This window comes from Coptis chinensis, chromosome 4, assembly GCF_015680905.1.
Source record: "Coptis chinensis isolate HL-2020 chromosome 4, ASM1568090v1, whole genome shotgun sequence".
NCBI classification, from domain to species: Eukaryota; Viridiplantae; Streptophyta; class Magnoliopsida; order Ranunculales; family Ranunculaceae; genus Coptis; species Coptis chinensis.
Window position 1 is genome coordinate 101,757,101 of NC_141459.1, and position 15,000 is coordinate 101,772,100.

General features: G+C 35.9%; 1 protein-coding gene and 1 long non-coding RNA gene across 5 annotated transcripts in view; both read right to left on the reverse strand.

The window, feature by feature from the left end:
* Window positions 1-2,916: 2,916 nt before the first annotated feature.
* Window positions 2,917-3,747, reverse strand: LOC147506345 (uncharacterized). The gene is made up of 3 exons (XR_015220802.1): window positions 3,487-3,747; window positions 3,091-3,140; window positions 2,917-2,992 (listed from the first exon to the last, which is right to left on the reverse strand). It is a non-coding gene; the product is annotated as an uncharacterized LOC147506345 (long non-coding RNA).
* A 2,828-nt stretch (window positions 3,748-6,575) lies between these two features.
* LOC147506346 (uncharacterized) overlaps window positions 6,576-15,000 on the reverse strand; it is a 49,371-nt gene continuing 40,946 nt past the window's right edge. For 2 of the 4 annotated variants that reach the window (XM_086558540.1, XM_086558539.1), the window contains 3 exons: window positions 8,989-9,318; window positions 8,290-8,349; window positions 6,576-6,793 (listed from right to left, as the gene is read on the reverse strand). In XM_086558540.1, the coding sequence (XP_086414666.1) occupies window positions 6,608-6,793; window positions 8,290-8,349; window positions 8,989-9,318 (576 nt within the window). In that variant the 3' untranslated portion in view covers window positions 6,576-6,607. Of the gene's footprint in view, window positions 6,794-8,237; window positions 8,350-8,988; window positions 9,319-9,422; window positions 9,473-15,000 lie in introns of all 4 variants that reach the window. The other 2 variants (XM_086558542.1, XM_086558541.1) reach the window with 2 other exon arrangements.

Genomic DNA, 15,000 nt, shown 5'->3' on the forward strand with positions numbered 1-15,000 from the left:
AAAGCCATTCGACATAATAAACCCACAAATTTACATCTCAAGAGAGAAATACACATAGAAGCGTTACTTAATCTAGAGATGCCCAATCGAAGCATGGTCAATATGGATTGCTATGTGGCTCACATCATAAGAACTTCAGGCACAATGTGCATTCAAAAGCTTGAAGCACTAAGGAGACAGGTGAACACCTTATTGAAGTGATGGGCCATGAAACCTAAAACAATATATGATAATGATATAAAGACTCGAGGTTAAGTTTAAAATGTGCATTCTGGTCTACCTATTCCATTTACTCAACCTATGCTAATACGCACTGAACCATCGTTTAAGTAATACTCTAATCGACTGATACCAAGTATATTATCTATAAGATCAATTAAATATGTACCAAAGTATTTTCAAATGGTTATATCGATATGTACCCAAAACACGTGGATACTTTAATGTCTACCAATAAGTTCCTTTGAAAACAAAAAGTCAACCACAAAATGAAAAGCACGAAACCATATTTAGTACTTGGACAAGAAGGAATGATACAAAAGGGATGGAAGGGAAGTATCACATACAGTGGTGGGGCATGTCTATAACTTTAGTGACCCTTGTAAATCACTTCCTGAGTACATATACAGAATCTACTCAGAGTCTAGTGCTGCGTACCTGGGAGGAAAGAAGTATCCTGGCGCTTTTGTGTCCAAGAAACCCTACATATAACAAAGACACAAGTAATTAAGGAACAAGATTGGAATTTGATTTTTCTTTATTCTACCAGATCACCTTAAATATTCAACGAAATATTGGATTTGCTTTGAAGACAAAGAAATGATGGTATGAATGAAATATGGAAATCAGGGAGAACAATTGTATAGTTGTACACATAAACTCCACAGATGGCGCAACAAGTACATTAAACAAGATTGACATTGAAACTGTGGCCAACCTTCCACCATTTCCTTTGGACTCGTCATTCTAAGGTGTGACTTAAATAATGTAATGGTGTCACATGTTTGAATGCTCATTATATATCATAAGAAAGAACTGGTATGTTAAACGAATGATCTGAGATATCACTGATATGATCTTGGATTACACTAGCGAGGTTGCATCATGTTGTACGAGCTAGGAAGATGACTCTAAATTTGTATCTGTCTAGGTCAAACAGGAAGCACAAAACAGAAAGCTGTTCTATTGGCCTATATTAAAACGACTCCATTTTTGTGAGGGCTCTATGGGTTTCACTTGGTCTTCAAGAACAGCTAATCGTAGTCAGCTCGCTAGGGAAAATAAAACTATAATGTCATCGTTTTTGAAGCTGGAAGATGATACAAATGGTTATATATTGAGAAATTGTTGTATTCATGTGCAAGTACATGTCATTGTCGTAACAAAATACTTCTTAAGAGTACTTACAGAAAACCTCCTATGGCCAGTCCAAGACCTCTGAAGAGAGACATCCCAGTCATAGCAATTCCATTTGCAGCTCCTCCTTGCTTCTGGTCCTATTCGTATGGTAATAAATGTCAATCATTCTAGTGAAAATGGCACAAACAAGCCAATAGATATCAATGCAAATATGATAGTGAAAAGTTACCACCGCATTGTTCTCAGAAAATAACGGATAGTCCAATTGGCAATGACTATCTCATTAAAGAGAAAAACAATATTAAACAGACCATCATTAAGTTCATTTTTTCTTGTAGGCAAAAAGAAAAGAGAAAAAAATGACCATCATGAAGTTCATACTTCTTGTTAAAACATTCATCAAAGATAGATGCACAGTTAAAGAAAATTAAAAAGTCGAACCCGATATAACATAGCTATGAAGGGGTAACTTTGCAACACCGGGTACAGATAAAACCTACACGATAACATAAAGGGAGCACATTCAATCAATAATCTGAGCTGAATCTTAAAGATAAACTTTAAACCATGGAAAATCTTGACACCTACCACAAGAACGCTTGAAAACCATGATCGACCGAGAATTCTCTCTATCAATGGATATAGAAAAGTTTGAAAGACTAAAAGGCCCCCACCTATACTTGAATAAGTTAGTAATTTAATCCCAAGAACAAACAAAGTCATTAAACTACTTCACAAAGATTATATGTACATATACAAAGTAAAGTTGGTGAATTTCTTTTAATACTCCTAGATCACTTAACCGCTAACATTGCGTTTCTAACAAGACAAATTTGATTTTCCAAGAGGGAGTTGAAGGAAAAGATTTGACTTGAGTATCCAGTACATATAATATATTATTGCAAAGAAGCATTATAGATACTATTCACAAAGAAATTCTGAAGCAATACTTTATCTAATTGAGTAAATAGGTTCTGAAAAGAGGTTGGAGAATTTTTCTAATTTCAGAAGCACTTCTAATTATAAGTTATAAGAAATAAAACTATGATGATAAGTATCCAACTTACCAGAGATTGTGAGAACAACGCCAATGCAACCTTATTAGTCGAAAAACCTAATCCAAAGGTTTTCGAACTGACAGCCCATAGAGAAAATACCTGTGAAAGAAAGTTCAGCAAATACAACGGATTTATAGCTTATACAAATTGTGGATATAACAAAACAAAAATAATAGTAATAAGAAAAATAAATAAATAAAAATAAAAATTGCACTTTATCAACTTGCCTATGATTAGGCCATGTTGTGTAGAGAGAATATACAATATAAAATAACTGCTGACATTAGAGGCCAATTCCTAAACAAACTTTTATTTGTCCCTTTCTCTTGAATTCCTGCGTTCTCCAATGACTCAAATGAGATGTCTCCTTCTCTGTTATCTCCATGGTTCATGTGCATAGTTTCCTACAATCCGAAAAATGGAAGATCTCAAATATTGGTAAATAGACATGAAAGTGGCGTGTATATATCTGCAAAATAATCATTGTTTGAAAAACATACGGGAAGCCAGAACAAAGCAACAAACACAACTGCTGCCACCAATATATGCAGAGGCAAGGTAAGAAGTAGGGAAACCTACAGAAGAAATACTTACATGAATATCATTTACTTAGAACAACTACAAAATGAACATGAGGAAATGAATACAAGATAATGCAGATGGTGTTCCAGACCTTCCAAATAGAGAACCTTCAGATACTATCTTTGAAAACTTCTCAGCAGGCTAGAAATGAAATTTCATCCAACAAAAAACAGTGTAGATCAAGTAAAAGGTATCCCAAAAAGACGAAGCACAATATATTAAGCTGAACATAGAAACAACTATTACTATTAGGATTCTCGACTCTGCTGGTCACTTATAATTTGTATCGGAGTGAACCTCGCATCCAACAATTGATTCTGGGGATGGCGAGGTAAAGGTGAGCTTAAATTGGCTTGGTCTTATGTATGGAAATAGATGGAGTCGTTGAATACTGCCAATGGTTCACATAACTAATAATAAATAACTGAACTTTTATGCCTATACAAAACCCCAATATCAAAAAATTGAAACCCAAATTATTTGTTACCTTGGTTAAAGCAAGCTTTCTTCAATAGATCGAGTTATTTTGTGTTGAAATAATTAGTAAAACTCCATCGAAATGGCAAGAACTATAGAAAAGGGGTTTGAAGATATGACAAGGAGAGGAGAGGATGGGGTTAGATGATCTGTTTTCATCGAGAGAGAGTGGGGTTCTCACACAGATGGTTGTTTCTAAATCTGATGGGAATTGGGTGGAGAAACTACAAAATGGTTCTCGTTCCACTCTTTCAGAGAGTTGAGATCGAGAAGAACCCGATGGCTTTCGAGTTTGATGCTTGCACATGCGAGCATGTCCGTTGGTTTCAATTTTTTATTAGCTAAAATCTTTATAACTTCACGCCAATATGCCGTCACTAATTTTTCCAGAATTTTCTTTTAAAAAAAAATTACCTTTTGTTTTATTGTGACGCCAAAAACTGAATACTGACGCCTAATTACGGTCACAAAATTTGTGACGCCAATTTGGCGTCACAAAGCCTCAAAAGCCTCTGTCACAAAATTTCAGTTCTGGTGTAGTGTACGCTCACACGAGCTCCAACACGCTCACTGTTCCACTTGGACATGTGTCAAATTATTTCTCTCGTCAGATCATTTTTAAGAAAGCACGACCTAACGAAGAAGGGCTGTGTGAGGGACATATATTGTCATCAATATATTGGCGACCGCGATGTCATTGCCATTGATCATATCTTGAGACTAACTTATTGGATCATTACAATTGGTCATCTCAAGACTCATGAGTTACCAAATTGTTACAAAATGAACATCAATATGTGCATGGAGCAATAATAGCTAAGAATGCAATTAACCAATGGAGCACCAAAGGGGGAAGAGAATTCTATATATTTCCTCTCCACTCTCTACCCGAGGGAGGAGAATTCGATATTTCTTCTCCACTCTCCATCTTTTCTAACTCGATTTTAAGAGATTGATTATGGTTTTGGATTTCTGGATGAAATAGAGAGAGACGAACGAATTTGTAGTTGAAAAACAAAAACAAACTAGTAGATTTTGTTTGGTTTATGTATTGCAGAAGTAAATAGATCGCCAAAATATGATTAAGACTTGCTTATGGGATAAAGTAGAGAAAAATGATTCTTATACGACAACAATTTGTGTGGATTTCAACAGTGAATTGGTTAAATATGATCATTCAAATTACTGAGAGCATTCAAATTGCTTATTTGAAAGGTCTCTTTGTTATATCCTTTGAACTGATCTTTCCTTCTTTCCTGTAAGGTTCCACCCTTAAAAGTTTTCCCTCATTAAGACAACTTCACCCGGTAGCGTCCTATGATTGGAGTCGAAGTATGATTTTTCGCTCCCAATTGGTGTGGGAAAAAAAATAGCTCTTTTGCATTATCTGTCGATTATCCTGATCTGGGGATCATACTTGCCATGCTTTCTCCTCTTCATATACATATGAATTAGATTGTAACTAGGTGTTTCACCCTATTATTCTACGAAATAAACAATAGATGGGGGATAAGGAGCTTTATAGGATTATAGACCATCAACAGCTATTGTCAGGTTGTTACTAAGTAAGCACCAGTGTTATCTATATCTTTGCAAACAAACTGACGAACTAGAGTAGTTCTACACTTCTATCCACTGTAGGAGGTAGAGAATGAACATGAACATGAACATGTCACGCAGGGGTTGTGCACTAGTCCCACATGTGGGAGGTTGTGGCTTGTGAATTAAAAACTCTTCTAGCTGCGCCTGAGGATTACACTCGTAATTTTCGAGTTGAACTCCTTTATGGAAATAATGTGGATGCTTATGTAGAAAGACATACGCCAGCTAGAGCCTATAATGGCTCCCTCTACGATTACCTGTTGGGGCGCTGGTGAATGGTGATGGTAGCTTTCAGGCGGAATAATTGCACTAAAAGAATACTGATGCTCATTTTTGGTTTTGAAAAGCATAGGAGTAGGAAAACCTATGTCATATAATGGGGTAACGTCTAGAACCATTCTAGCTTTTCTTCAAATGTAGGTCTGTGGCACTCTTTCATGAATATATACTAATTTCATATGGAATCTTGCAAGTAATACGTGGCACATTTGCACATTTATCAAGCTATAAAACGCACAGCAATTGAGTACATACTCCATAGTCTCTTTCTTTCTTCTATTAATCGATGATACATATACACATATATTTTAAATGATGAAGGGAACACATATATATACACATAAGTGCAGAGAGAGGTCCTCTAGACAGCACACGACAGTAGCCAAAAGAGACAAATAAGTTCAGAGTTCTAAGTGCTAGAACTCATTATTTGTGTTTGTTGACTTGCAAAATAAAATTGAAGTCTAAGGTTCATCATCATCACCCTCTAATGAAGCTGAACTTTGAACAATTCTATGACTCTGGGTCTCTCCAAATGCAAATCAAATCCAAAATCAATAAACTTCAGATGATTGACTAGCTAAGAAAATTCAGATGATTGACTCTCGAGTTGACGGGACAGAGTACATATACCACGATAGTATGGGAGCACATAACTCCATAGAGAAGTATTTCGCTACATCCAACCTTCTAGGGTGCTTCACTTTCGAAAATTCTTCATAAAATGACTATGACTCGTTATTATTTGGAGAAAATGAATTGCAGAATCAATAACGGAAACATTGTTAAGAGAGTCAATGGAGGGAATTTTAGTGGAGAAGAAACATACGCTTTGTCCATCTAGAATTATAGATATTTAAAGTTGTTTCCTCCTGGTTAGCCTAAAGTTTTGCTGTTTCAACTCTTTAGTCAGTTTACCTGCGATGTTCCTTAAACTGGCAATAAATCCTCGTACGAAAACACACTCCTGATAATATATATATATTTTTTTTTGTTAATACCAAATATATTATTAATAACCATTAAATCAGAACAGGGATAATCTTGTCTGCCTGAACACAAAAGGGTAATTGCTCCATTTGCAGCTGATGGATGGCCCATTGTGCTAGCCCATGTGCCTCTCCATTAGCTCTTCTGTTCACCCATTTAAACTTACAGAAATCAAATTCGAGCTTAACTTAATTACATAGTCGCTACAGACTCTCGGTACCAAAGAACAAGTTAGGCCATTAAGTGCCTTTACAACCTCCTCAACAATCCCCTTCGACATTCACAGCTTTCCATCCATGATGCTTTGCCAGCTCTAGTGCCACCTCTGCAGCAACCATCTCGGCTTCCTCTGCTGACCTGGCCTGAAACCTTCTGGTGCCTGCCCCTACCACTTTGCCTTCCGAGTCCCAAGCTATTGTTCCAGCAGCTGCCTCTCCTGTTATAACCTGAAATGCAGCATCATACCTCATATTAATACACTCATTTGGGATCACTGGGAACAGAGAATCAAAATCATAGCTATTATGATCAGTATTAATTTCAGAGGGGATAGAGTGTTCAGTCTGGTTGTTGGCTGTAGCAAGGCCCTTGTAACAATTGTTTGCCTCCATCTCACTTCTTCTGAGAATTCTTTCTCTGTTAGGTAGCCTTTGTTCAAACTTGGCCTCATTCCTTGCTTTCCAAATGTTGTAAAGGATATAACACGCCTGAACTCCCTGCTGAGCTATCTGTTGGCTCTTGTTTTACGCCCAACTAATGAATTTGGAAATCCATTCTTTAGTATTGTTCCTTCCCCTGAGTCTCCATTCTTAACCCCAAGCTTGAGGTGAACCACAAAGTTCGTCCCGTTACATTCAAAAAACAGGTGACTATCTGTTTCCAAATTCTGATAACACCAAGGGCGGTGGGAATATTCCCCCCACTTTCCAGGAAATCAGCCTTTCTCCCATAGGTAAGGCATTCATATATGCTTTCCATATGAACATTTGGATATTGGCTGGTATTTTAGCCTTCCAAATGATCTTGACTGTTTTTGCACTGAAGCTGGAGCTCTGTCCTTCATCTCTCTTTGTTAGAAACCTGTAGGCAGATTTTATAGTAAATCTCCCAGTTTTCTCTCCACTCCAGATCAGCCTATCCTTTCCAAGGCCCATAGGTCTTATCATAATCTCTTTAATTCTAGTTTCTAGGAATGGGGGGAAGAAGCCTTGTAGCTTGGCTTCATCCCATCCAGTCCTATCCTCAAGAAAGAGGTCAGCCACATGGAGGCCTTCAAGTCTGGGATCCTCCACCCCTAACTCTCTCAGAGTCTGAGGTTTCCCATTACATATCACCCAGGGGTCATCCAGAACAGAAGTGGTGTTACCACTATGTATCCCCCAGACAAGCCCTCCACTGATAAGATTGAATGTGCTGTGTATACCTTTCCAAAAGAAGGAGGCATGTCCAGGTGGCTTCCAAACATCCCCTATCCAGTTTTTGCTATATATGTTAGCAAGAGTTCTTGTCCAAACAGATTCAGTATCTGTAGCAGCTTTCCAAGGGAGCTTAGCTAGCATGGCTACATTGATATCTCTCATCTTTCTAAACCCCAATCCCCCTTCTGATTTAGTTTTGCATAACTTGTCCCACCCAATGGTGTGGACACTCTAATATGGGCTATCTGTCTACTTATAATAAAAATGAGTACTATGTGCAATCATGGTCATCAGAATAGACTAAGCAAGATTTCCAGCATCTAAAACAACATGTTCTCAAAGAACTACATGTTTCCTAAATCCCCAAAATAATTGTTCAAGTCATGGATGCCCTGAATAGATAGATAATCACAAAATGATTGAACAAACAAATGTGATTTATGGAATCCCTGTTTTTACTGGAAAACTTAACGGAGAACTTTGATGCAACCAAGAAAGAGTTATGACGGAGATGAGAAGCTAAACTGTATGCCGGTCTTGCCGCGGTAATGCTCAAATTGTTTCCGTATGTAGCAGTAGTTAATCTGAAAACATAATCAAATTTAAATCAGGGACAGTTACGGAATTTTGACAAGTTTTTGTAATAAACCAAGAAGATAATCACTCTCACCTATTTGGCATTACTGAAAACATAATCAAATTTAAATCAGGAACAGTTAAGGAATTCTAACAAGTTTTTGTAATAAACCAAGAAGATAAATCACTCTCATCTATTTGGCATTACAGAAACCGATATTCAAGGTTAAAAAACAAAAACTCATTGAGGCTTAATCCTCAAGGCACACCTAACGAATTTTAAGAGTTTAGCACCAAGAGGCTTAAGCCTTACACGTCTTTACATATTTTTAATATTTCTTTCTTTTTTCAATTTTTTGATGGCTCATAATTTCTTTAAAGACTACAAACTCCCTATTATCTTATTGGTTTGAGCATCAAAACACCTCATTCTATCAAAAATTACAACTTCCATCATCCAACCTCATCTTTCCTCATTCTCATTTTTTTTTAAATGAGGCTTAAGCCTCAGGCCTCGCAGAGGGCATAACGCCTTGAGGCTTAGATACGTTCTTTAAAACACTGCCGCTATCTGATAGGATTCTTCCAGACAACAAATTCACCTTCAGGGTGATCATAACATGAAAATACTAGGATAAATAACTGACCTCCAATCGAAAAAGTTTGGTGGGAACAATTATCCCAGCACCAATGGAACTCCAGAATGTCTCTCCAAATTTCCTAAACGAGAAGTTTTGAAACTTGTTTTCTGTCAGTTTGGTGAGATTTCCAGTAGAAGCAAATAGATGTCCACGAACTCCAGCATCTCTCAACAGCTTCAAAGGAAGATTGAACGACAGGTCTGCAAAAGCACTACAGGCAAGGTCTCCACCAAGGACATCCCTTCCTGTACAGTTAGCCGAACTTCCTGATATATCAATCATCGCCCTTCCTGATATATAAAATCCCCGAGGAAAAGCCCAGCCAAGATTGAACTCCTGCTCAAAATGAATAAAAAAGAAGGGAACTCGGTAATTTATTAAAAAAAAAGTAGAACTGGTTCTTTTGTACTATTCTGATAAAAATACATGCGTACACATACAATTAATTGAGTACCACTTGTAGCGAGTGCAACTAAAAAGATGAACTTAACTGAAAAAACCAAAAATGACGGAATAATAAGCAGGGATCCAAGATTATAACAGCATGAAAACACTTTCAGGATAAACAATAAAGATGACAAGCTACATAATTGGCAAGTACGCAAATAAATTAATGTGTTAGTAATTCAAAATCATAAGAATTTGGCATTCAGCCACCCGCCCAGTCTTCATTCCTAGGACAACATACAAAAAATGCTACCACCAGGATTCCTGGAACGTAACAGAAGATAACAGATGGAGATTCCAGTTGTACTAGTAGCTGCATTCCTAACATTTATTCTATTTTCTTCCAACTCAATTTATGTTCTTGAGATATTTCCAATACATCTGAGATCAGATCTATGCCTAAACAGACTGCAACAATAACAAATTGCTTATTCTTTTCTAGTGTAAATAATAACAAATTGTTTACCATCAATTGTTGCCATATTTTCCCTGCTCCCTCAGTAAGCAGTCAGAGGCTTAGTGATTCAGTCAAACACATGTTTGCCTGGAATTAGGTGCAAATGATCAACCCGAGCCAAAATCACCTAAATTTATTTTTTGTTTTTTACGACACTTTTTCACTTCTCATCTAAGCATCTCTTAATCTTGTTACAAACTTTTGTGTCCTATAAACCATTATTGAACAAGATCTCACTTAGACAAAATTGTTCAAATTGTTCAGCCCAGGCGCTGCCCCTATACCACCGTTAGGGGGGGCTCAGATAAGGTCCGTTCCCCAAGGCTCAATGTGGCCATCTGCATAAGGCTCCACATATCTCCAAACAATCTACTACTTGGAGACAGGAAATCTGAAACTAAACTAATTACCTAAGAGGCTAAGAACTTGATGCATTCAATTCTATAGTCTTCAAGCAAGAAAAGCAATTCAAGTTAAGCATGTCTTCAAGCTGACTAGTTGTGTATACATATTAAGTAGGTCATAATGTGATATACATCAAAACTTTCTGTTTTTAAAGATTAAATATTGTGGGAAAAAGTGCAGAATATTCGTATTAGCGGCCGGGGCATGGCTATGCAACCTAATCTAGCCATTGCATGCGCCTGCGATGACATAGAAGCTCCCTCGTACATGATTTATATTTGCTCTCGATTTTCCTTTTTCCTATTCATTGTATTTCCTAGTAAACCATGGATAAAGGGATGCCAATTTAGCATGAAACCTGACCAGGGCAAAAGCCAAACCTCAACACAAATCATTAGAATTGGATCATGGACAGATCCACTGAAGCCAGAGCTTAAGGACACGCCCAAGTTCGATTTTAACACGAAATACTATAATTGGGGGGACTACCGCATAGGCTCTGGCCTGACGCCTATATATCGCCTGTGCATGTGACTACATATCAAGGACATGTGCTAGGCAATTGCCTACGTTCTAGGCCCAACCCTAGCACCTAGCCATTTCCTGCACAGGTAACTACATAGCTCCCTCACACATAATCTATATTTCAGTTCTCTTTTCCTTTTTGATATTTTTATTTCTTGATAAATCAGCGACTTAGGGATGGTAATTCAGCCCAAAACCTGACCAATTCAGAGCCCAACACGAGTCATTTCTATTGCAGATCAAGCTTAAAAACACACGCAAGTCTGATAATAACCCCAAAATGTTACAGCTGGTAGGACTTTAATGGTATTAGCGACACGTGGGACTATAGAATACATAATTTTGATTTACACTAGATTTTTGAACCCGTTCAACGAACGGGGACCGATTTTATATGATTTTTTTCATTTTATTATCATGTATAAAAAATGTTACTTCAAAACTATATTAAAATGTGAGTTGTATACAAATGTGGACTTAAGTCATAAGCCCATTTGGTAATCTGTAATACGAACTAAATTGACGCATACAGTCCAATTTTATCGCTTAGGCCCATAGCGCACTTCTTAGTGCTATAGTGCATCTTAGACATAGCCCATAATAAAGTTTGTTAACCCATTTAATTGTGGTTGAGTTTAATTTTTTAATGAAAATGTGTTCTTGGTATGAGTATTATTTGTATTAACTGAACTATTATTTATTTGTTACTATTTATCAACGTATGTGGAATTTATACTTAAAATATTACAAACAGGTCTGCAACTTTGCATAATGTTGTTTGAATATGCTGTAATATTGTTTGAACAAAGCGTTAGAGTGTATTTTGTATGTATGAATAGTATATCAAGCCAAAAAATGTACGAACAACGTCAAAAGCCCAAAGTCTTTTAAATATGTATGTATTTTACGAAAGCCCAAACTTTAGCCCATAGTCCATTAATTGGATGGAGTTTTGTGATGGTGTAGTCGTCTAAACATCGAGTTGTCCATAAAATCGTGTTGGCCTCATTGTTTATTTTAAAAAAAACCCAATGCATTTATATAAATTTTCCGATTTCTCTTTAATTATTTTTTAAGTTAAGTTACGTATAGTTGTATCCATTTTAATTAAGTTTTTAGGTTAGCTCAATGCATTTGATCTAGTTTCCAATTTTTTGTTACATGATATTTTTTTGGAATTTTTTTTCAACAGTTCTTTTAATGGAGTAGTGTTACACAGACTTTCTTTTTAGATATACTATTGCGACTAATTATTTGGATAATATTGGTTTGCATTGCAATACACACGGACATGTATCTCTATGTAAATCAATGATTAGGACTTTTGACACATCATTAGATTTAAATAGTAGGTCAAAATATTAAATTAGTGGGTGGGTGTAACATTACTGGTTTGAAAATAAGACACATTGTAAACACTTGTCTATGAGCTTTGAATTGGGCTATGCTATTTTGGTTTGGTCTCTGTTTATTTTCAATTTTGTTTTTTCGGTTTATTTCGTTTCTTTCATTTGTCATTGTAAGACCACGTGAACTGAGATTTAATTGTTCAAACACAAAAAAAGGGATCGGAAGTTCTGACGTCTGAAGTTTGTTTCGGTGAAAGTGTAGAAGTTTTTCCCTCATCGTTCCTTACACCTCTAGCCATAAACCCATTTCCCTGTGTAGAGCATTTTTGCTTGAACTCCTTGTAGTCTTACTTATATTACCGTAGACGCCATGGATGGGTAGATTGTTTTAGTCAAATATTATTTTAGTCCAATTGCTTAAGATACTTAAGAGACAAAATAGGCTAAGTTGAACGCTACCACATAACCAAGGTCTCGTTTTTTGTCAAAGATGGCATCGAGATTCCGGTCTTTGCTGGTCATTATGACGATGGAAGAGATTTGGGAAATGGGCGTAGGCGAGGAGAGAAAAGGGGTTGTTGAATTGAGGCGTACAATTTTTGTGTCATGGCTGCCAGTTTGGCTCGATGCAGTACTGGGGCAATTGTGAACTCTTGCTTGGTAGGGAAGAAGATAAGAGACAATCGTAGTTTCAAGAGAAAAGTTAGGTTTTCGGTAGAATTTGTATAAGGTTTATTTAATTTGTTTTTTTTTTAAAAAAAATTTGAGGAGTCCATAGAAAATTAAGAATAGATTAGGGAGATTTAAACAAACTTGGGGAGGTGTCACTAATTATTATTCCATCCGAATTTTTAAGAGCCAATCATATTGCTCGAAGTGCAAAATAGAGCGATGTGGTGAGGAGAGAGAATGTGCGCGAGCCAATGAGATGAACTCTTGTTGTGGTGGGGAGGTGAACTCTTGTTGTGTGTGCATATCAATGAGATATAAATATTATATTAATCACTCATCCAAATTTCTTATATCGTAAAAACCCCACTCTCCATAAAAAGTAATAATCCACCCTTAATAAAACCCTTCGACTTTTTTTTGTTTTTTAATAATAAAAGTTTGATTGAAGTTTTGTGATAATGCTCAATGAGGTAAAGATCATATTGAAACTATTTAAATAGCAAGGTATTCCCAATTATACAAAAAGAGATATGATAAACGTCATTTTAAATGCAAAACTATACTTGTCGAGACATTCCCACTACACATAATACAACTATGTTTCGACGTTAGTTTAATACATTTGCATCCAGTTTTTAACTTTCTATTAATTACTCGTTGATGTTAATTAGTTCAATGTATTTGCATCATGTTGCCCATTTCCCGTTAATGATTGTTTTATGTTAATTAGTTAGTTTAATGCATTTGCATCCATTTTATGTTAATTATTCTTTGAGGTTAAATATATGTTTTTGCATCAAGTTTCCGATTTCCCATTAAATATCCAAGGTTGTGTGTAATACCAAGTTCTATTGATAATTCTTTAGTGTCTTTGCAAATATGGCTTTAAAAATATTTGACATGATTCACTATGTGGGATAATCAAATATTAGTCAGTTTTCGATTTCTCGTTAATTATTCTTTTATGTTAGTTCATTGTAGTTGCATTTAGTTTTCGATTTCCGTTAATTATTATTTGAGATTAGTTCAATGCATTTGCATTCAATTTTTGATTTCCTGTTAATTATTCTTTGAGGGTTGTTCAATGCGGTTGCATCCACTTTTCGATTCCCTGTTAATTATTATTTGAGTTTAGTTCAACGCATTTGCATCCAGTTTCCGATTCCTTGTTAATTATTCCTTAAGGTTAGTTCAATGCTTTTGCATCCAGTTTTAGATTTCCCGTTAATTATTCTTTGAAGTCAGTTTGATGCAGTTGTATCCAGTTTCTGATTTCCTTGCTAATTATTCTTTGAGGCTAGTTTTATGCAGTTGCATCTAGTTTCTGATTTCCCATTAATTATTCTTTAAGGTTAGTTCAATGTAGTTGCATCGAGTTTTGGATTTTCCGTTAATTATTCTTTGCGGTTAGTTCGATGTATTTGTATCCAGTTTTCGATTTTCCGTGTTAATTATGCAGTTACATCAAATTCCCGATTTCCTGTTAATTACCCTTTGAGGTGGTTCAATGCATTTGCATCCGGTTGCTGATTTCATGTTAATTATTCTTTTAGGTTAGTTCGGTTCGATTTGAATATTTAATTATTCATTCGATATGATGCATTTGCATTTAGTTTCCAATTTCCCGTTAATTATTTTTTTAGATTAGTTCGATGCATTTGCATCCCGTTTCCGATTTCCCGTTAATTGATCTTCGAGGTTAGTTTGATCTAGTTTCCAATTTTCTGTTTCATTGAGATTCGTTCGATGCATTTGCATCCAGTTTTCGATTAGGTTAGTTTGATGCATTTTCTTTGAGGTTAATTCGATGCATTTGCATCCAGTTTCAATTTACCGTGAATTATTCTTTGAGGTCAGTTCCATTTAGTTTTCCGATTTTCCATTAATTATTCTTTGAGATTAGTTTAACACAGTTGCATCCAATTTTCGATTTCCCGTTAATTATTTTTTAAAGTTAGTTCAATGCAGTTGTATCCAGTTTTCGATTCCATGTTAATTATTTTTTGAAGTTAGTTCCATGTAGTTGTATTCATTTTCCGATTTCCTTTTGGAACCAATGTTTCTTCCATAAAACCTATGCACATTTAATTTCTAGTGGAAGCAGTATTGAAAAATAATTGATGTATTTGCCTTCTCTAGCTCACGTGTCATTGATATAAAGCT